Source organism: Anguilla anguilla, chromosome 4 (genome assembly GCF_013347855.1).
Source record: "Anguilla anguilla isolate fAngAng1 chromosome 4, fAngAng1.pri, whole genome shotgun sequence".
NCBI classification, from domain to species: domain Eukaryota; kingdom Metazoa; phylum Chordata; class Actinopteri; order Anguilliformes; family Anguillidae; genus Anguilla; species Anguilla anguilla.
The window spans coordinates 17,801,405-17,822,944 of NC_049204.1; the positions used below are offsets into that span (position 1 = coordinate 17,801,405).

At 40.5% G+C, this 21,540-nt stretch overlaps 1 protein-coding gene across 3 annotated transcripts in view; it reads left to right on the forward strand.

Annotated features, from left to right (window-relative positions):
• Window positions 1-21,540, forward strand: part of scn5lab (sodium channel, voltage gated, type V-like, alpha b) — a 130,582-nt gene that overhangs the window by 47,666 nt on the left and 61,376 nt on the right. For all 3 annotated transcript variants that reach the window (XM_035415363.1, XM_035415365.1, XM_035415364.1), the window contains 8 exons: window positions 5,332-5,473; window positions 5,772-5,969; window positions 6,331-6,510; window positions 6,954-7,310; window positions 12,517-12,646; window positions 15,483-15,721; window positions 19,875-20,048; window positions 20,770-21,126. In XM_035415363.1, the coding sequence (XP_035271254.1) occupies window positions 5,332-5,473; window positions 5,772-5,969; window positions 6,331-6,510; window positions 6,954-7,310; window positions 12,517-12,646; window positions 15,483-15,721; window positions 19,875-20,048; window positions 20,770-21,126 (1,777 nt within the window). The remainder of the gene's footprint in view (window positions 1-5,331; window positions 5,474-5,771; window positions 5,970-6,330; window positions 6,511-6,953; window positions 7,311-12,516; window positions 12,647-15,482; window positions 15,722-19,874; window positions 20,049-20,769; window positions 21,127-21,540) is intronic.

A 21,540-nucleotide genomic window follows, 5' to 3' on the forward strand; every position in this document is an offset into this window, starting at 1 on the left:
ACCTGGCTTCAGTCTTGTGACTTACATGTGCACAAAAATACAATCTGGTGATTTTAATGATTTCAGGGTAAGAGTAGCTTACATGAATTTACAGTTTAACGATTGTTATATTGAGCAAGAAAGCAAAACATACCAGTGTTTTGTCACTGGTATTAAAGATGACTGGTTTAGATATCATTAAAAATGAATGAGTATATAGTGGTTTATATAGTAGTTTTGTTGGTACCATCCTGAAAACCTGCATTGTTTTTTTTTTTTTTCTCCTGTTACAAAATGCATTCAAATTTCTAATAAAGTGATGGTCTGACTAGGTTATTGCAGTTTCGGATTTATGTTTTATGCTGTAGAAGTACAATATTATAAGTATAAGTAAATTATTTTAAGATTTTTAAATCTTATAAACATATATTGATATAGATAATGGTATTACAGTAACATGACATGCCCTCTTAAAGGAGCTAGATCCAGAGACAGAAGAAAGCATTCTAGAGATGTGACAAGAAAAAATCTCCATGGGTAACAGCCTCCTGGATACTGTTGCTATAGAAACTTTAAGTAATTTTATCCTCATGGCGACCTTGCCTTTCTAGTACCTTAGTGCGTAATATTAACTCATATGCCTCATATCGTTCCATTTCCTCCCTGTGGGGAGATGCCCAGGATTTACTGTACAGTGAACTGTTTCTACTGTAGGCAAGTGTATATGAAAATTTCTGAGGTATTTAAATGTATTTAAGTGCTCACAAATTACAATTTCTAGATCAAATGTAATAGTAGTCCATTCAATCTAGTTTTAGTGTTGGCAGTATTAATACATATAACGGATTTCATTTCATTGAAGTGCTTTTAAGTTATTGTCTTTGAGTTGCTATACATTATGATAGTTTAGCCTCTAGAGAACCATTTGAAAATTGCTTCCATCCTTACTGTCTGTGATAAAGACACTGTAAAGGATTAAATTAGATGGTCCTGTAGATTTGTGTAGCTGGCTGGCGGGCCCGCACGGTTAGCCAGTGATTGTGTGCGGAAACCTGAGCTGAGAACTCAGAGGGCCCACGTGGGTGCCCTCGCCCAACACGGCTGCGCTTTGAAGCTCGCCCTGGACGCTCTTTGTTGTTCCAGGGGAAAGGGTGGCTCAGTTCCTGCCAATGTTCCTTCTCGCTGACCCCTGAGAGAGCAGATGCCGATCCCCCCGCTCCTCTGCCAGGAATGAGAACTCGCTGCGGCCGGAACGAGGGCCGGGGCCGGGGGCTTCCGATGTCCCTGTCGCCCAATCCGTCTGAGGCATGCGCTCGGCTAATCACTCCTTACTGCATTTCAGAATCCGGAATTGAGCAGACGCTCAACCCCATCCGCTCCAGCATGGAGCCAAAATGGCTCCAGTGCAAACATACCTGGTTTGGCCCTAGGGGCCCTGGCCCTGGCCCTGAGAGCAGCTTTAAGTTTAGCTTGCAGGGCTTTGTCGATGTCTGGCTGCAAGGTTTCCGCTTGTTGCACTGTAAAAGATAATGCCGACAAGACTGTTCTGCTATTTATTAGTGGCTTTTTGTTTTACGGCTTAGGTTCCCATTGGTAATATAAAAGGAGATCTGATCATTGTGCTTGCCAAAACTGCAATTTGAGCTACTGGGAAGTGTATGGTGTTATTTCAAATTAAACCGATGGCAGATATCCACAGGAAGTAGCTAAACTGAACTCTGGCTGTCCCTGATGCATAATAACTCGGCCATCTGACATAGCGCACATTCACAAAAGGGCAATTAATTGGAAATGGCTAAAGGGGCCCGCGTTAGCTTACAGGAAGGAACCCCTGACCAGATTCTCGAATACTCTCTCCTCCCGGTCCTTCCGTACCCCTGCTGGTCCCGAGCAGGACAGAGTGGCTCGGTGTTGTCTAAAATAGCCCCTGTCAGAATGCTATTGCCTGGCCCGTATCGCCTATAAAGGCCCCCAGCTGACCAGGTGCTGAGTGAAAGCAGTTCCTCTTACAGACACCCCGGGAAGCTCCATGCCGAGACTCAATGGCCGCCATAATGATACAGGCCGTGCCGTATCATGTTTATAGTCATTCACCCAGAGAGTTTTATTTTCCCCTGCCTTTGGACTGTGGCTTTTTCAGAACCTTTTTGCAGACCTTACATACATGACATCCAGTATCCCAGTACAGTTCTGTAGTTTCACATGTCAAATGTTTGTTCGTTGTCATTGGATTTTTTAGACGTTGCCATTGTATTTTTCTTGAAATATTAATCAGATATTTTGATGATTGATGTCTTTCATGCTCTCATTGTACAATACATGTATATTTCAGGCAGAAACATTTTATTTATGAGATCATATGTAACGAGTGTGACAAGCAGCCATGAGAGGTATTGGCTAAAAGCTTGCTTTTCCCAAAGAGACTCACGCAAATGAGTGCCACAACATTACTATGCAGAATTAAATTTGAGCAATAAGCCAAATAAATGCAGTTACAAGGTCCTCAGTTAAAATAAATGCATTTCTCAGTGTCTTTTTAGTACCTTTTATAAGTTTATTAAGTAGTATTGTGGTAAAAAAAAATGTGGCCTGTGTTCAACGGTTGCAAATTGAATCTTTTAGTGGAACGCTAACGTATGGTTCAATCCAACAGTATAAATACACACACAGTGGATAAGCTACCCTGCTCCAGGCTGTCTGTTTCACGAGTACATAATGTAATGCATGCTAAAAATCTGAGGCTGTTGTATGCTTGTGTTCTTTCCTTTACCTGCTTTAATCTCGACAGATACAAATAGAAAATAGACAAGTAGACAAATTGATATCAGTGGGATGCAGGGAAAGCAAACGATTTGTCATTTTCTTGAGTCAAATTGAAAAAAGTAGTACTGATGGCACTTGTTTCCTGAGCCTTTTGTGTAAATAACACCTTTATACAGAAAGTCCTGTAAATTGTGCTTTGTCCTTGTGGTGTAGGGTTTTTTTTCCCTGTGATGTCATTCATCTACAAATGGAATTTCTTAGAGTCTATTTCACTCAGTCCCGTCTATGAAAAAAGACTGACGCTGGTAAAGTTTGGCATAACAGTTTTATAGGTGCTCTCAAAATGGTGTACTTTCTTCCAGCTGTGCGATTACTAAATGACATTGCTGTGAAAACAAAATGGCAGCCAGGCCATAGGTAACAGGTGAGGTGGTAAACTGTAATGTCTCCACACTCAGAAAAGGGCCAGAATGTCCATCTGCCTGATGTTTGGTTGCATTTTTGGTAATTCTAGTAATTAAATGAGTTTGTCTTCCTCCGACTGATGTCTATATGAGCCCAACTTCTGAACTATGGTTTGATAAGAAGTGGTGATGACTTTACTTCAGAGGAGAGCACATGCATTTCTGCAATATCAATACCTGAGCTTTCAACAGTGAGCACTGACATGTGATGTAAATATATGTATATATGTGTATATATGTATATATGTATGTATATATTTAATTTCTTATAATAATTAGCCATTACAATAGTTATTAATTGATGTGCACATCCCCTGTTTTAAAGTTTAGCTTCATCTTTATTGAAACAATTTGACTTCATATGGTTAATTTTGGGGTTGGCTATTTAGCCGTAAAAGAGTGCAGAGGGATCTTTGGTTTTGATTCAGGCATACAGATTGTCATACTGCCCAGTTGTTTAATTTAGACGATGTTGCTGTTGAACTATACAGTAGTCATCATCCAGTTATAGATGAGGGTGTATTCCTTTCTACTGTAATCTGGGACTGGAGCCATGTTGCTTAATGGCAAGAATATTTTAGTGACCATTTCACTATGATCATTTGAATGCAGACTGAGTCTGCGGCTGTTATTGTGTCATGGGGCTCGGGCCTTCTTGTCACTCATTTTGTTTTCTTAACGCTAACCTGTTGGTTAGAGACCACAGATCCACATGAACATATATGAACATGTAACCACACGCATCCTTATATGTGGTTATACGTGTGTACTTCATGCCAGGGCGGCGGAGGTTACCTCTGCCCACTGGCATGAGGAATTGAACTGAGGCCCCCCGTCAAAACATCATCGAGTAGGGCCCGTCCATTAACACATCCTCCAGAGACACGCCGAGGTGCCTGTGGGTGATAGGACCCATCGCCCCACACCCTGACACCCCGCGTGGTGCGGCGCTGAGAGCCGGCCGCTTTTCCTGCCAGGGGGGCCCCCGGTGCGGTCACGCCGCCGCGGCGCCACGTCCCCTCAGCTCCGTCTCGCCGACAGCCCCGCCGCCCGCTCGGGGTCTTGCCAGGTGTCATGTGACCGCCTTTCGCTGCTGAACTTTCACGTCCAGAGCCAGAGGGGTGTTTCTATTGCGTGGCATGTCACGGAAGCCTCCTTGAGTCCTTGAGGTGGAAATTCCAGGTTCAGAAAGTATAAGTCCACCCCTGTATTTTGTTCCAATCACCTGGATTTGCTCATTAGAAAATTCAGCCCGGACATCCAACTAATTAGTGAAATCAGTCGGCTGAATTCATGGGCGGAGAAAGACGTGGCAATATGTTTACGTTTTGACCCCTGGACTTAACACCTCTAAAATTGAGTGGCCTACTAAGATATGTATTTACATTTCAATAATGCTTCAGTAAAAACAATATAACAGAGCTATGGAATATGGTATGAAAATCCAATATATCTGAAAAAATAATTTACTAATGCAAAGTTCCTATAGGTCTTCTTAGGGCATATTTGCTACAATAAAAATGCCTCAGTTGCATAGCAGAAAAATTACGTAGCATTTTCTCTTTTTTTTGCCTGGAAAATGTCTCCACTCAGGTGTAAGCAGAGCAAGTCTTTTGGCTACTACAGTTCATATTCCTTTGCTTAATGAAGTTGATTCTCCTCTCACCTGACATAGCCTCTTGTAAAAAATTGTGACCCAAATTCCTTTTATACCTGTACCCCATAAGAGTAATAACTCCTGTCAGATCATTATGTGTGGATTAACTTGCTGGCCTGGAGAAAACATATGGATATTCAGTGTAATGACCTCCACCCGAGATAATAAGCAGTGAGGTCCTGGATAGGGAGACAGTACTAAGTAAGTGTGTGCTGGGCAGACAGGAGCTACTTGTTTGTGTGGGAGGAAGTCGTGGCATCCTTCTTCAGCTGTATAGCCTAGATTCCAATGTACTTGGGTCAAGATTTAGTAGACCGAATGTGGCTGCAGTGGAGTTGACTCCTTTGCTTTCTTCATTATTCATTGTTACACTCATAGGTTTTTGGATCTTGACTAAATACTTATTCTTGTTGCTGCACTGCAAAATATGCAGCTAAGCAATAATCTTTTTCATTTTTATGATTACAGGAAATGCCCAGATGGCTTTGATTGCTTAAAGGCGGGAAGAAACCCAAATTATGGTTACACAAGTTTTGATACCTTTGGCTGGGCCTTTCTGTCCCTATTCCGTCTAATGACGCAGGACTACTGGGAGAATCTCTATCACCAGGTAAACAGTGATTTGCCATTGTCTGCTATACTCATGAGTTGCATAAGCTATGAAATACTTCCAAATTAGCTGCCAGCTGAACAATATATAAAATAATTTTATCATTTAATTGTAGAAGATGTAATTTACCTGGCTATGAATGCTATCACTGGCACTTTGATTGTTCTTTGATTTGATGTAGTGCTGTTCATTTGAGAGGTTGTGATGAAGAGTTTGTAAAATTGGAACTCAGATACAATATGTGGTGAGTGGAGACAGTGTTCTAATTTCGTGTGTCCTAATTCCCTTCCAATGTCAGACTCTCCGATCAGCAGGGAAGACCTACATGGTCTTCTTTGTGGTAGTGATCTTCCTTGGCTCCTTCTACCTGGTGAACTTGATTCTGGCTGTAGTCGCCATGGCGTATGAGGAGCAAAACCAAGCTACCATTGCTGAGGCCTTGCAAAAAGAGCGGGAATTTCAGCTAGCAATGGAACATTTGAAGAAAGAGCAACAAGTATGTCCGAAACAGATTGGCCACATTCTTTTACGCAGTTCTATTATGCCTGCACAATTTTTTGTATTGCATACATAGGTTCTTTCTCATACAATGTATGATTGCTGCATCAGTCTTATTACTATGCTTGTATCACATACACTAATTTATATTTCACTTTTTCTGCATTGAATAAAGAAAACACTTTTCATTTTTACTACTTTTATGTGAAGAGACAGGCAAGAGGGAAACACATATCTTGACTTTCACAGTGTGTCGAGAAAGTGTTTGCACTTTGCTTTAGAAACATTGCCTCTGCTTGCAGGATGGGAAGGACACCATGTGACACGATCTGTGACTGTCCTCTCTTTTCACCTCTCAGGCAATGGCACAAAAAGTTGAGGAGACAGACTCTGTGCTTTTGCCAGAGTTGTCTCCCTCCACTCTACAATATGCCAATGAGCAGAAGAACAGAAAAAAACAGGAGAGGACATTGTCGGAGGAAACTGAAGAAGATGCAGATGAGAAAACAGCTAAACTGGACACTATGGGAGCACCCAAGGTAAGCCAAACTAGCTTGGTCCAACACTAGTAAAAATTCAAATGGGAATGATCTATGACTCATAAGAACTCATTGATTTGGACTGTTAATGTGGTTCATAAATGCAGTTCTGCTGAACACCCAATGATTTCATTAATTAATGATTTACAAGTGTGAACATTTTCAAAACTGGGCAAATGTATCCTTGATGTACAATGAATAATGACCACAAGAATGGACTTGTCATGTATAAGCCACCGAGCAGACACCTAGTACCAAGCTTATGTTTGAAAGTAATTCCTTGAAGCAATTCAATTTACCTCATTGCTTTCACCTCATTTTCAGTTTTGTGCTTGGTCTGTTTCATATTGCATCAGTATTCCCATGCATCGCTTTGACCATATTGACAGTCATCCTGACCTTTGCATGAGTAATCAGGATGGGACCTATCCTTCTCTTCACAGCGTGCACACCCAGTCCTCATCCGCACCCTGTCATCCAACACCAGGAGAGGAAGCCAGATGAGCATCTTCAACTTCCGCCTCCGCAACAAGGATTCGGAAGCAGATTTTGCGGACGACGAATTCAGCGTGCACGGAGACAGTGAGAGCCGCACGGGTTCGCTGACCTTGCCTTGGCCTAAAAGGCGGACTAGCGCCCAAAGCACGGGTAGCCACTGCTCCCAGGTCTTCGGCCCCAGCCTGAACATCAATGGCAAGCTTGCAGTCGCCATGGACCACAACGGCGTGACTGGCATGGGCATGGGCCTGACTCCCCTTCCCCTGCCGGCCTGCAACATGGAGACTGGCAAAAAGGACAGCGTGAGTAGTGAGCGTCTGCTGAGGAGCTGTCTGCCAGTGCATCACCAAACATGCTTCAGAAGGCTCCAAACGAGTGTAGTGCTCAGCTTGTAAATAAACATTTGTGTCACTTGCTAGCATTGTGATGAAAGACCATTTACTCCCCTGTGCTATGGGCTGGGGTCTTTGCAGCTGGCTGGTGTGGAAGGCTGTGAGTTTGTTTCCAGGTCAGAAAGACACCTGCTAAATAATGAGTTATTATTTAGTATTATATTTAGAAAGGGAAAATATATGAAGACTAGAAAAATTACTGTATACTTACTGTCAACAGGCAAGGGACTGAGACTTGCATTGGAAGTGCTTCATGTATATATAAGCAATATAGCGGATGGGCGCCCTGGTACAGCAGCTATCAAGGGCACCTAGTTTCAGTGTAGAGCTGTCCACTCCAGTGTTGGTTTGAATCTAGCTGAATCACTTGTCTGCTAGTGACAAGGCGCCCAGGATTGTTTTTTTCCCTCTCATCACTCTTCAACGACACCTTCCGGCAATGCACTGCCCGCATGAGCTGTGCCTGTAACAGGCAAAATAGCGTGTTACGTTGCCTAGTGACTGGTCACAACAAGCCAGGTGAAAGAGCAATGTCTGGCATTGCTGGTATCGAACGAGGCTAGTTCTTGTCTTCATCCTCTAAGATTACAGTGGGTGTTGTAGATGTGAGGGAGTCCTCCTAGGATTGGGAATCGATGATGATTTAAAATGGGGGATAAAATGGGAGGGAAAAACAGTCCAGTAAACGATAATGTATCATTCTGAAGTATAAAGAAGGTTCCACTCACAGTGGCTGGCACTGTCATTTTGGATACTGCTAATATCTCTGTTCAGCATATTTTCAGTTTTTTTTAGCATATTTGCATAATATTTAGGTTATGTTCATTGTCTTTTCTTTAAGTGTCCTGATGGTTGTGAATATGTGAATTTGGTTGCAATTCAAATTATGAATGGCAGAGCATATGTTTTTGACCATTAGGATATGTTTTTGGCCACAACTTAATGTTATTTCATACATGCCATTTTTGTATGATTAGAGTTGGTTTGCTTTGGAATTGCTTGGATTACTTTCAGGTGAACGGTCACTGGAAGCCTCTGGCCGTTTTCAGTAGCCTTTTCAGTTTGCTGTTTCAGGATACAGCAAAAATTATTTTTGAAAACATTCTTATTCATTTAGGAAGGTTCTGACTCCTTTACATTTTAGCTTACCCGTAGCTGTCTCTTAGATGGTGGCATTATTGTTTATTTTCATACAACACTTGTACGTTTTGCCATAATGCTTCATAGGAAAGTAGCAGTAAAGTCTTTCCCCAATATTTATTACCTTTTTTGTGCAATACTATGCATAGGGTGTGTGTCCACATAAAAAGGTTACCTTCACCCACTACTTGAGCAATAACAGTGCTGTCATACTATAGTCTGCTCTGAGTGACACAGAACTGTGCAGAAATAGCATTTTCATCACATGCAGTGGCCACAACGTTGACAAATATGTTGATTGCTTACCATTGATTTGATAAATTATGTCCACAGTATGAAATACAACATTAAGAATGTGATTGACACGCCTCACATACAAAAAAAAGCCTCTGAAGGTCTCTTGAGGTTATACCAGTATTCTGAAGTGGGCCATAAGTTTTTCTCAAGGCTTTTTTGTGCTCGGCTTCTAGGTGAGGGACTTAAATAGCTGGTGAGTTTTTGATTGAACCCTTTCTCAATGGGGTCAGCATATCACAGACCACCTGACCGCATTTGAGTACGGGCATCATTCACAGAAACAGCTAGTTGTTTTGGAGGTGGAAACCCATTTTCTGTCAGTAGTGCTTGTAAAAGCTGGAAATTCTTTGTGATTAATTCTCCACACTTTAATTATGGGAAGACAATACAGTTGTTCTGTTAAGTGATACAGTTTGGGTTTCTGTGGTCTTGTTACTGTACAATATTTGCTGCAGGAAAGAAATTGAATTTTCTCACTGCCGTTTGCACAACTCAAGATTATAATTTTCAAATGAGATCTTTAAATTAATTTAATGTGTGTGGTTTAGCTCTTCATTCAGCAGAACCTGGTGCTTCCTCTGCCCTGTTATAGTTAATGCTTCCTTGACAGTAATATAATTTACTGCCCTTTGAGTTCATGAACCTCTGTGGAGATTGTGGAGTGTCATTATTCTAATAGAGGGGACACAAGCATGACATTATCCCCCCTCCTGTATATTTAGCTGTTTCTTTGGCCCTGACTTCAGTAAATTTAGTTTGAAAATAGCACAGTGATTATTTTAACTGGTTTCATTGATTTTAAGCTCCTTAGATGTCAGTGCTGCAAATACCTGAACTGGTACCTTTGTGTTTTTTATAGTTTCTGAAATGCATGTGGAAAATGTCCAGAAATGGTTGCACAGCTCAGAAAGCGTAATTTTATAAACCTGGATATTTGGTTTAAAAAAATGGCCTACAAGGATAAGTTGTGCTGGGTTATGTTTTACTCAGTTTTACCTAAAGATACTTTAAAGGTGCATGAAGATTAATTGCTATTGAACCAGTTCGTTGTACACTCAGGGTGTTGCCAGCATGCAACACTCATTTGTTTGGTAAGTGTCCAAATGGTATATCTTGGGGTTAAAGATCAAGAGGGAAATATTAACCTTTAACCTAGACTGTTTGTCTGAGCTGCCCATGGTGTTACGTAACATATTTAATCCCTTAAAGTGTTTCAACCCCAAAGCTATTTCTCTTTTCTTAACCCCTTGAAAGACTCATATATATTCTTAGTACTAAGTGTCTAAAGCACTTCCTTGACTAATTTTTCCCAGAACAGAGCAAATTATAATATTTCCATTGTGAAATTAATTAGGTTTCAGATTCATAGCTTAATGTCAGAATCATGCTAGTCATTTGGATTGCTGTGCAAAGAAAAGCTATGTTTGACCAAATAAAACACATTTTCTACAAGGTAATCTACAGATGGATCTACTTATATACAATATATACATTAGAGAAACATTTTTCCAATGCTCTTGTAAACATTTCACAAATAAATAATAATACATTATAAATATTTTAAGCACATCTGCTTCTTGCAGAAATTCTTAAATTTTCCTATTTTATTCACAAATAACACATTCTTCATTAGTTGATTTGCGACTGATTTAAATACTGTAGGGTGTACATTACAATGCTGCACTGCATCACTGTTTGACATTTTATTTCCATTTACAAAAATGATCAGGATTATCAGTCAGTTATTCCATATGCCCTTGGTAACACCCTGGCGGTTATGCAATGTGCTAATGTCAGGTAATCAGGGTTATGACATGAAGTCACTTTGCTGCAACCCACACAATGTTTTGACTTTGTGGAAATTTGGAATATTTTCATAAATTAGCTTCAGGCAGAGTAGTGTATACCAGTGAAGTGGCAATTCAACTCTATTGTGATGGCATCATGGCAACATTTGTTTTTGTTTTTTTTATTTTAATATTTTTTGATTTATATAATAGGGTACTTATGATTTTGTCAGTGTTTCATTTGTATGCAAATGTAGTAGCTGAGCATTACCACACAAAGCCCGTCGCTATGTTCAGTTAGGAGGCTTGTAAAGAGGAACCAAAGAAGGAAAATTGCAGTACAGGTGGTTTGTGATCACCTGCAGTGCCAGTGCCAATATTTTGAGAATGTACTGCAATAGGAACAGTTTATGTGTTATTGTTTTCAGTAAATTTCGGCACCATTTGAAATAATTCGTATTATTAATATCAGAACATATACACTCGGTAACGTGTCATATTGAAATGCTTAGGCGTGTTTTCTCCTGGATTACATTGTTCTACATTGTAATCTATGGTATCTGCATTTAATGAGATGTGGTGTCACAATTGATGAGACTTAGAGGTAAATAAAACTGTTGATCTCAGACCATGTCATGTGAAACAGGGACTAACCCCACACCCCTTACACACCTCCTGTTCATTCTCGGGCTATCTGTTGGCATTGAACGGACCTAAATAACAACTCTCAGCCTGCCCCCGTGTCACTCTTCAATGTGAGAAATGTGCTTTGCCGTGCAATGTCAGGAGGGACTGTCGGTGTTGCTGGGCAGTTCATTCTATACGCTGCTGGGGGGAGCACATTGTCTGCCGCAACACTAATCACTCTGTTGTCACTTGGAAAATAAATTGACGTGACTTTAAAATGCAAGACCGATAGGGATTCGACAACTGCTGTTTTAAGAGACTGTTTCACAGTGTACTTAGCGCACATCACCACGTACCACTGGAACCTCATTTGAACCAATGAAATGGAGGAGCATTTTTACTTCTTGCACTGTAAACACTGTAATTAGTGTTTATGAAATGTATTCTCTTACCCTCACATCTTTGGACATTGTCCATTCATTCTTATAAAATGACAAGAGACTTTACGAGAAAGCATTGTTGAAAACTCTGCAGAAATGTTATTCTTATTGAGAGGTGACTAATGTGACATTGTTTACATATGTTGGCTATTATTGCATTACTCTGTCATTATTCTGTGCATTCTTTAGGTTGGTATCGATGTGGTATTGAAGTGCAAGACCCAAATAAAAATACTAGTATCTAAAAATAAATGTTAAGAAACAACTAAAGGTTAAAGTCTCAACAAAGATACAGGCTCAAAAGGATTTAATGCCAGATGAGGCAAAAACAAAATAGTAAGATATTACAGGAAAGTGGTGAAAGGGATGGTGTTTTTCAAAGATTGTACATATACACAAAAAATGTTTGTAGCTTTGAGTCTTGGTGTTTCTGTTGAGTTTTCTTTTTTCCTTTTTTTAAAACTGCAACTCTTGTGTTGTTTATGGTGCATATGTACTTAAAGAAACTGTGGAGAATTCAGTAGATTTTTAAAAAGAATTAATGAAGTGGATTGTACACAATAGTCATGTTCAGTTATTTTAGCAGAACTCGAGGGCGCAGGTGGAAATTAGCTGATGGTAACTTGACCTGTCCGTATTTAAAAACTGTGATTTTAGGGTGTAACATTACACAGTCATCATTATTATACATTGAATGTAATTTATTATTAATTTATTATTAGGCCCATTTTTCATACGTAAGACACAAAGCTATGTATCTAATTAGATATAGGAGATGAGTGAGCATTCTCTTGATCAGCAGTGTTTCCTCTCCGATCTCTGCAGGTGCCCAACTGTACAACTGAGGTGAGCGCCATGCTGATCCCTCGAAGGCTGTCACGCGAGGTCCCGGAGGAACCTACTAGAAGGGAAAGAGCGATGAGCGCCGCCAGTTACCTCAGCGACGCCATGGACGGTAAGGACAGTGACATCTCAACACGCCGTTTTCGCATAGTGTGCTATAATCCTCATTTTGCCTTTCCTTTACTGTATATCAAAACACGCAGGAGCTGAGGGTGTTTACAAGCACAGGATATGTTTTATTTGACTTGTGCTATTAATTAGATGGTGCTTTTTTTTAGAGAATGAAAAACAGTCTGAGATGAAAATGATTTGATGGTTTTGTACTGAAAATATATCTTTCACTTTACAGGAAAGCTGTTGCCATGACTGCAAAGTTAACCCAGATTCTGAAACACCTAGATCTTTAGCCCAGATTGTTCTTAATTATCCTTTTTTATATTGACGCTGGTTCTTGCAGAGAACAGAACCATGAAGATGGATTTTCCAAGATAACGCTATCAGAAATCATATTTATTTCATATTTTAAACAAGGTATAAAATCTGCTCTGGATCATCTGGCTTTTGTGTCATTCCAAATTTTATCCTTGCCCTGCCAGTGCCAATTGTTGGTGGCAGTCCCACAGGACAAAGCATAATTGCATATAGTGTGACCCTTGGAGGGAGGGTTTTTAGTCAGTAGTGGTGTAAACCTGTGATTCTTAAATAACAAAATATCTTGTGATCATGAGGTCAGAAGGCTTTTCTGGATCACATCCAGACTTTCACTCCTTCAGATAGTTCAAACATTTTTTCCCCCAGATGTAATCTTAAATCTAGGCTGTGCCATCACATTAATGCTGTGCCATCCCTTTATGTGTATGGTGTCACCAGTGTACTTCATTTCTGCCCTACATTTAACATATTGTTACCATTCCGTTCAGACTGTCCACCCTCGTTCTGAAACCACAATTTTTCTGTGAGTGATTTTGTGCTGTGAAGGCCATCATATAAGTTTTCTCTGGAGACGAGGGGCTAGTGATGATTTTCTTGCTCTCCTCTACTTCTCTCACAGTACACATGCGGGTTGGGTGGGACTGCAAATAGAATGGGTGTAAGGATTAATAATGGATTGTGGAGTGGAGTCAGACGGTAGTCCGAGCGCTATCCCTGTGCATGTTCATTAAAATGAATGCAGATCAACAATACAAAGTTTTACTTCCGAAACCAATGCGGTAGAATCGTTACACTTGATTAATTTGAATGAAAATTGATTCGTTGTTTCCCCCCCCCCCCCGCCCCCGCCCCCGCCAGCCCCCCCAGTCGGTAGGGTGTTCCCTGCCTCGTCCGTTATACCATCTCCTCTAGTTGATCGGACACCTGTGGTTAGTCAGCAGCCGCTGCACTACCCTGGCACAGCTGGTGAACGATGGCAGATAGCATGCATGTCAAAGCACACATTTGCTGGCCTACAATCTCCTGCAAAAGATGTTACGGGGAAGAGATGTGCTTTTAAATTACGGCGGGGCATTCTCAGTCTGGCAGTAAAGAAACATTGTGATAAAGAGCTGTTGAAAATGTAAGTGAAAGGCCTTTTGTATTTAGAAAGATCATCTAGAACCACCCTGTGATAATTGGATAAAAAGTCATAGTCCCAGAGCATGGGAAAGCAGAGGTTGCGCTCGGAAGCCTGAATTACCCAGGTGGACAGAGGATGACCACTCAGCCAAGAAGCTATAAATCAATCTATATATAAAGAGACTTTATAATTTATGAGAATTTGCACTGCAGGAATTACATTGTGCCAAGTTCAGCAAGGACAAGATTACTGCAATTGCAATAACACCGCGCCCTAGATTTCACCTCTGCCAGAGGCATGCTAACATGAGCCATGCCTGTTTAGCTTCAGACAACTGTAAGTTGAGGGCCTGCTCTTCTATTTACGCACTTTAGTTTGTATGTGTAATTAACAGGAAAACATAGTCAGAAGCCTACCCTCACTTCTATCCAGAGAAATGTTTACTCTCCAGGTAACATAATATAGCTTTAATATTTGCTCAGCATCATTGCAGAAATTTTGTTCTCTTCATAAATTTCATTTATGCCAGGGACTGTAAAAAAGCATTTGCCCATTATAGCCATCTAGAATTTCAATAGATCAATTCTGCCAGGAAACAACAGGAGGTTTAATTGTTAGTACTTTCTCCGCAAATCAATAACGGCTGTCAGGGCCACTGAACGCACAGTGATTTTGAAAAGAAAAACACTTCAGCAGAATTATAACACAGAGCCTAGTTTGTGATTGTCTGGATACTTGGGTTTTTCAGATAAGTCCTTTTAAGCTACCCCTCCCTCACATCAGCAAGCCTGCTTCCTCCACTCTAAAACAAACTTCATACCCTATAAACAGAATGCTCCTTTTCTGCCCAGGTCATTTTATGAACATGCCTTTCTTGATGCTGAAAATGACTGTTACATCCTACCTGTTATCAGCAAGTTGATCTTGCATATTACAGTACATGCCACGATAAATGCCCACCTTGATAATGAGAAAATCAGAAATCAAAGTTTATGCATTAATAAGTAAACAATTAAGCATATTAGTCATTTCCTACATGAAGTCTATTTGGGATCGTTTGTGAGAAAAAAAAGAAGTTTTTCCTTTGTCTACAGGCATCCTAGGGAAATATTAGGGCTGTGAAATCGAATGGAATTGGTAGCAGTATCTATTTCTGAGAAAATAAGGGTTTTGTGCTTACCGTATGTTATTGACTTGTATAAAGTGGATATCACAAATGATGTATCACAGATCTCCAGTACTGGACTAGGGGTAGGAAGCATTTATTACATTTTGGAGTAGTTTGTATTCAAAAGGGGTCACTTACACCAATTTTTTTTTGTAAAATCGCATTTTGACTTTTACTTCCATTTTGCTTTGTGTCATTTTACTCAGTAGAATTTCTCTCTTGCAGAACTGGAGGAGTCCCATCAAAAGTGCCACCCCTGCTGGTATGACTTTGCCCACAAATACCTCATCTGGGACTGCTGCCCCATGTGGCTGAAGGTAAAGGAATGGGTGAAGTTCATGGTGATGGACCCTTTCCTGGACCTGGCCATCACTGTGTGCATCGTACTCAACACCCTCTTCATGGCTCTGGAACACTACCCCATGACCGACGAGTTCAACAGGATGCTGTCTGTGGGAAATCTGGTAGGTGCAGTCCACTGATTAAATGTATGGCAGAACAAAACCCTAAGCAGTTCTCCACTGTACCAGAAAATGTGTCCATACATCAGTGGGTACATTGTAAAAGCAAAGGAGGAAGTAGAAAGGATATGTTCAACTACACAGCAATAATGATAGCTAGTGACATAATCTTTTTGTTAAGATTATGTCACTAGCTGTCATTTGGTTTTATTGTAGTTGAGACAGAATGGCAAATCTGGCCATAGCCTCACAAAACAAGCTCATTTTGTTCAGTTCAGTAAGCCACTGGCATTATATGGAGTGGCACATGAAATGGGCAATCTTGTTTCATCCTTTGTGTTACTTTGTATTGTTTTTCAATAATGATGTTTTGCCATTTTTGGGGAATTATTTTTATTATTTAAATGGATAGTGCCTGCTTACCAAAAACAGCTTTTGTTTACCAGTCTACATGGTAGTGCTGATAGCACACATGCGTACATGTGCATATGTGAGTACGTGTGTGTGTGTGCATTCATTTCTCTTTGCATCCATGTGGGAGTGCATGTGTGTGCGCATTTCTGTATGTGTGAACATGTATGCATCCCTGTGTGCATATTTCTGATTATGTGTGTGTGTTTATATGAGTATGAAAGTGTGCATGTCTGTGTGCATGTGCATCCTGGAAAACCTTACAAAGGACTAACCTTATATAACTTCCAATATTGCTTTGTTTATTATGTATGATTGTTGTTGTTGTTATTATTATTATTATTGTTGTTGTTGTTGTGGTTATTATTATTATTATTATTATTATTATTAGTTGTGTGTGTGTGTGTTTGTGTGTCTGTGTGTGTGGCTCTCGTGGGGACTCCCAGGGAGCGTGCTGATGGTTAGTGAGCACCATGTTGACGACCCTCCGTGGGGCTGCTGTCCCTCCCAGAGAGAGCCTGTCACAGGCCATCTCTCCTCCGCCCCTCACCCCGGTGCGCCCTTCCCTTCTCATGAGCCTCAGCGGGCCAGCGCGCGCCGGCTTAACCCCCGCACCGAGGCCCCCACGCTGGCGGGCGTCCCGGGCGCCTGCGTGCATCATGGGGCGACCTTTTGCACCCTCCGACTGTGGCAGAGCCTGTCGCTGGCCTGTGTCAAGGGCCAGATATTGTCAATATTATTATTATTATTATTATTATTATTATTATTATTATTATTATAAGGCCATCAATATTTTTTTATCCTCTTGCATTTGAACCATATCATCATTCATCAAGAGATGCCATGTCTAGAGATTGTTGGATTCAATCCATCTACCCACACATTTGGCAGTGTTAAATAAAGGCATTCATTAATAATCAAAGCCAACATTACTGGACTGGGTTTATTTTTAGGTCCGTGTTAATGTCCTCTTCCTTATGTAGCTAAGTCCAGCTATGGCTTTTATCTGTGTGAACTTGATGGCTTGATAGAGTTGTATTTCCAATTTGTATACACAGATTATAAGATTAGTGTAAACCTTGAATTTTGACATAACCCTCTCAGGTTTTCTTGGAATTTTGGATTTTTCCCCATCTAAGGCCACGTTTCATCTCTGAAATATGATTAATTGATATAATTATTTGAGAATATCTCATTCAGACATAGGCAGATTCCACATGGAATAACCCATTTGTCCACTACATTGACAGTATGACCAGGGATCATGTTTATGTTTATTCCATGATATAAGAGGGATCATCTTCATATCATACGGCATATGCAAAGGATTCAGGATTACTCAGTATGGACATATCAGAATTAAAATGCTCATTTAAATGTTGCTATTTACCTTATTTCCCCATAATCAGACAACATTTTACATTTTACATCTGTGTTTCTTACTTTAAAACAGAACTTTGATTGTATCAGTTTTAAATTTGGCACTGTTTGACCTATAACTGCTGGTCACCTGTAAGAACCATGCTTATGCCTGAAAAAGTAGTGTCTCATTTCTCAAAACCCTGAAGCATGTGGAAAGGCTCTTATGTATCTAAAACATCTTCTTGTTGGCTTGTAAAACTAGGCGAATATTTAAACCCTCCCCTACTTTAAATATCATGTGTATGTCCATGTCCTAGTTTTGTTCTCCAGTTAATTTGGTGTGTCTGCACATTTATGTAATTGATTCTTAGCATGTAGCCTGGTTTATAATGTTATCTTTAATGTTTTAGTACATTTTATATGACAGTAAACATGAGCTAAACATGTTGTAATCCAGAGAAGATTATGCCAAACATGTTTATGTGTTCAGTAGGAGCTAGACAGACCTCTAGACAGACAGATAATCTTCTGAGTTGTACTGTTCATTTGTTTTTGCTTCGCAAATGCCTTTTATCCTGTGAAAAACTGTTTTGTGTCCATTGATCCAGGCACATCATAAAGGTCTTTACTGTATTCATTGAGATACAACACTGAATTTCTGACTTTTAAATGAGTACAGCTCTCTGTGTCACTGTGTATGCATGAACACTGACATCAGATTTGTGTGCCCAGACTAAGTCCCCAGATTTGCACAAGAATAACAGGAGGGCTGAAAAGGCTTACGGCAACATTTTGTGAGACTGGCCATTCGTTTAAGGTTTCTGTGCACCTAGCCCAAAGAATGCTTGCATCTATCTTCCATTCTTGTATACTAGGATTAATTATGAAACTTGAGGTTTTAGGTGTGCAAGCCTGCCTTCTTACGAGGCCAAAAACAGGTGCTGGATTAACTCATTTAAGCTCTAGAGGTCTGCAGAATTTCACTGCGATAATGACTGCGCAGCCAGTGCCTCCTGAGGTTTCATTCTCCCTCGTCCCCCGGCTGCCTGCCCCCGTGTGTCACGTACCCTGTGTCAGTTCGGGGAATGCGTCTTCGAGGAACAACAAGCAGAGCAGGAGTGCTGTGGCTGCATCTTTGGAGATCTGCCTGTCTGTCAGCTCTTCCAGCCTTTCTGCACAAATACAGACCAGCCCGTTGGCCCTGCCCACCGGAATCATTAAATAAGATAATGGGGGCTACAGAGCAAGTGCACCAACAGCACATGAAAGGGAATAAAATAATTGCAACATGAAAGCACCGAGTGCATTACTGAAACTGTTAATGAAAATTACAATGTGTACCTTTGCAGAAAACAGGCTTCTTCGTGCTAGCACTGAATATGATTATTATGTAAAATTGTGTAGGTTCTGTACAAGTGTATCTTCTGTATTGTTGCTGTTGTTTCCCAACATAGACCTAGTCGTGAAATAGGTAACTAGTGGGGATCAATGATTTGGAAATTCTCAGGCAGATATCTGTTTGTCTGGCCATATTGGCCATTGACGGTCAATTTATGAAAGACAAATATACCAGATTTCTTTCTTATTACAAATATTCCAACTTTCTTACTTTATTATGAAGCAAAGATAATGGGTTAAGAGAGCAAATGAGTCTGTATAGCTTTGCTTGTGAGTTCCCTGTGCGCAAAAGCTGGAATATAGGTGTCTAGAGGGGTGGAAATCTAGGTTGAGATGTTTTGACATAAAAGGGTGAGGTAAACCCCAATATAGCTCAGGTTTCCCTGGATATAGCCTGGTTACATCCTAGTCGGCTAAAAAACTTTCACAATTCAACCAAATGCAGCCGGGGTTTCACCTGGACGCCTAGATGATGTTTCACTGACTTGACATTTTCACTTAATTTGCAGCATCAGTGGTACATTAGGTGTAACATCTCTCTGGCACGTATTGTGTCATCATATTGGTCGGACCATAACTGTTAAGCTAGTTCAAAGCTATTATCAATCCTGATATGACCCAGATATTCTCGTGTATCACTGTAATAAGTGTCTTTGAAACTGAAAATTATATACTACTTTGTGGTTAGCAATGGCCATCCATTGCTGTGTGCGGTATATGCGTGCGCATTTTTATTATAAGATTGAATCATTTCGTCTTATAACCAATATTTTTAGATCTCTCCTCAATTATTTACTTATTTATATGTAAATACGTCATTTAAAAGCATAATTATCATTCTCGTGCAAAAGTAGTCTCAATAAAATTTAGTTACTAATGTGATTCAATATGAGATGATTCACAACAGCAAATTTTCTGTTAATAGAGCAGTTTAATGTGGATGCTTTTATTAACTGAGACTGAATGTGTTTTTTGCTTGCTCAAGGTCTTCACTGGGATCTTCACAGCTGAGATGACCTTCAAAATCATCGCCCTCGACCCATACTACTACTTCCAGCAGGGCTGGAATATCTTTGACAGCATCATCGTCAGCCTCAGTCTGATGGAGCTGGGTCTCTCCAACGTTGAGGGATTGTCGGTGCTGCGGTCATTCAGATTGGTACTTTCTCCACCTTCCATGTGGCTTTTCAGTTTGCTTAGGGTAGTTCTGCTGTAACTGAAAGCAGAATACAAGGACTCACATCCACATACATACACAAGCACATGCCTGCACACACACTTTACATCAAGTCATTCTACTTGTATATATTAGATTTGAACAACACTACTGTACACTAATATATTGCTCCATTTCAGTAAAGCCACAAAGAACAGATCTGGGTCAAATAGCTTATTGAATCTCTGTCTGTTCCTGAAATATCACTTCAATGCAGGTCCAGACGTAGTGCTCCATTTATGCATATTGTGTTGTTTGGCTGAATCATTCTTTAGTCTGTGATAAGTTTTTTGCCATTACAATCTGGAACCTATTTGCTCATAGTGAGCTTGTCTGAAGTTCTGGTCTCCTCAAACACTGTGGTACATTCCCTAAATAGCTGGTGGTATAAGATGGTCTTAAAATCCCCTGGATGGTGACATACATATTTAAAATAATCATTCTAATAGAAACCTTAATGAATCTCCTATTTTTTGCTAGACAGGTATTTTCCTAAGTAGTCCGTTAATTACGAGTGTGATGGGGCACGGAAATTGGGTGAATAAAAACAATGACAGGTTGAAAGGTACGCTGCTCATTTTACCAACCTGAGGAGTAAACAATAAATAGGATGAATATTTTCATCAGCTGGTCGGGAGCTGTTTTAACTGTTTGCTTTCCTCAGTTGAGGGTCTTCAAGCTGGCGAAATCCTGGCCCACCCTCAACACGCTGATAAAGATCATCGGGAACTCGGTGGGAGCTCTGGGCAACCTGACCCTGGTCCTGGCCATCATCGTCTTCATCTTCGCCGTGGTGGGCATGCAGCTGTTTGGGAAGAACTATCAGGATTGTGTGTGCAAGATCTCCAGGGATTGCTCGATGCCCCGGTGGCACATGAAGGACTTCTTCCACTCCTTCCTGATCGTGTTCCGGGTCTTGTGCGGGGAGTGGATAGAGACCATGTGGGACTGCATGGAAGTTGCCGGACAGCCTCTCTGCATCCTTGTCTTCATGCTGGTCATGGTGATCGGGAACTTAGTGGTGAGTCTCATTCCTCTTTTAATGATTGAGCGTGGCTTGTTTTGCGTGATCTTTGCCGCTCTCACGTGGATGGAAAGGGCTGTTGTGGGAGTATTGGTGTGCATTATTAGTGCTGCTTTTAAGCTGTCAATATGTTGTTGTGTGATGGTGAAAGCAAAAAAAGAGCTTATAGGCTCTATGTGGCTTTTGCAATTCGGGAGATAATGGTAATTGCTGTCAATTTCAATGTGAACTCCACTGGGAGATGGTATGGTTGAATTTTTATAAAATATAATCCTCAAGACAACTACCTGCATTTTATATAGTTGTTTTAAAAAACACATGTTTAGTGTGTCATAGTTGCTGATAATTTAGAATGAAAGGTAAACATAGTTAGAGCTGTGTATACTTTAGACTCCTGAGACACATACAGTA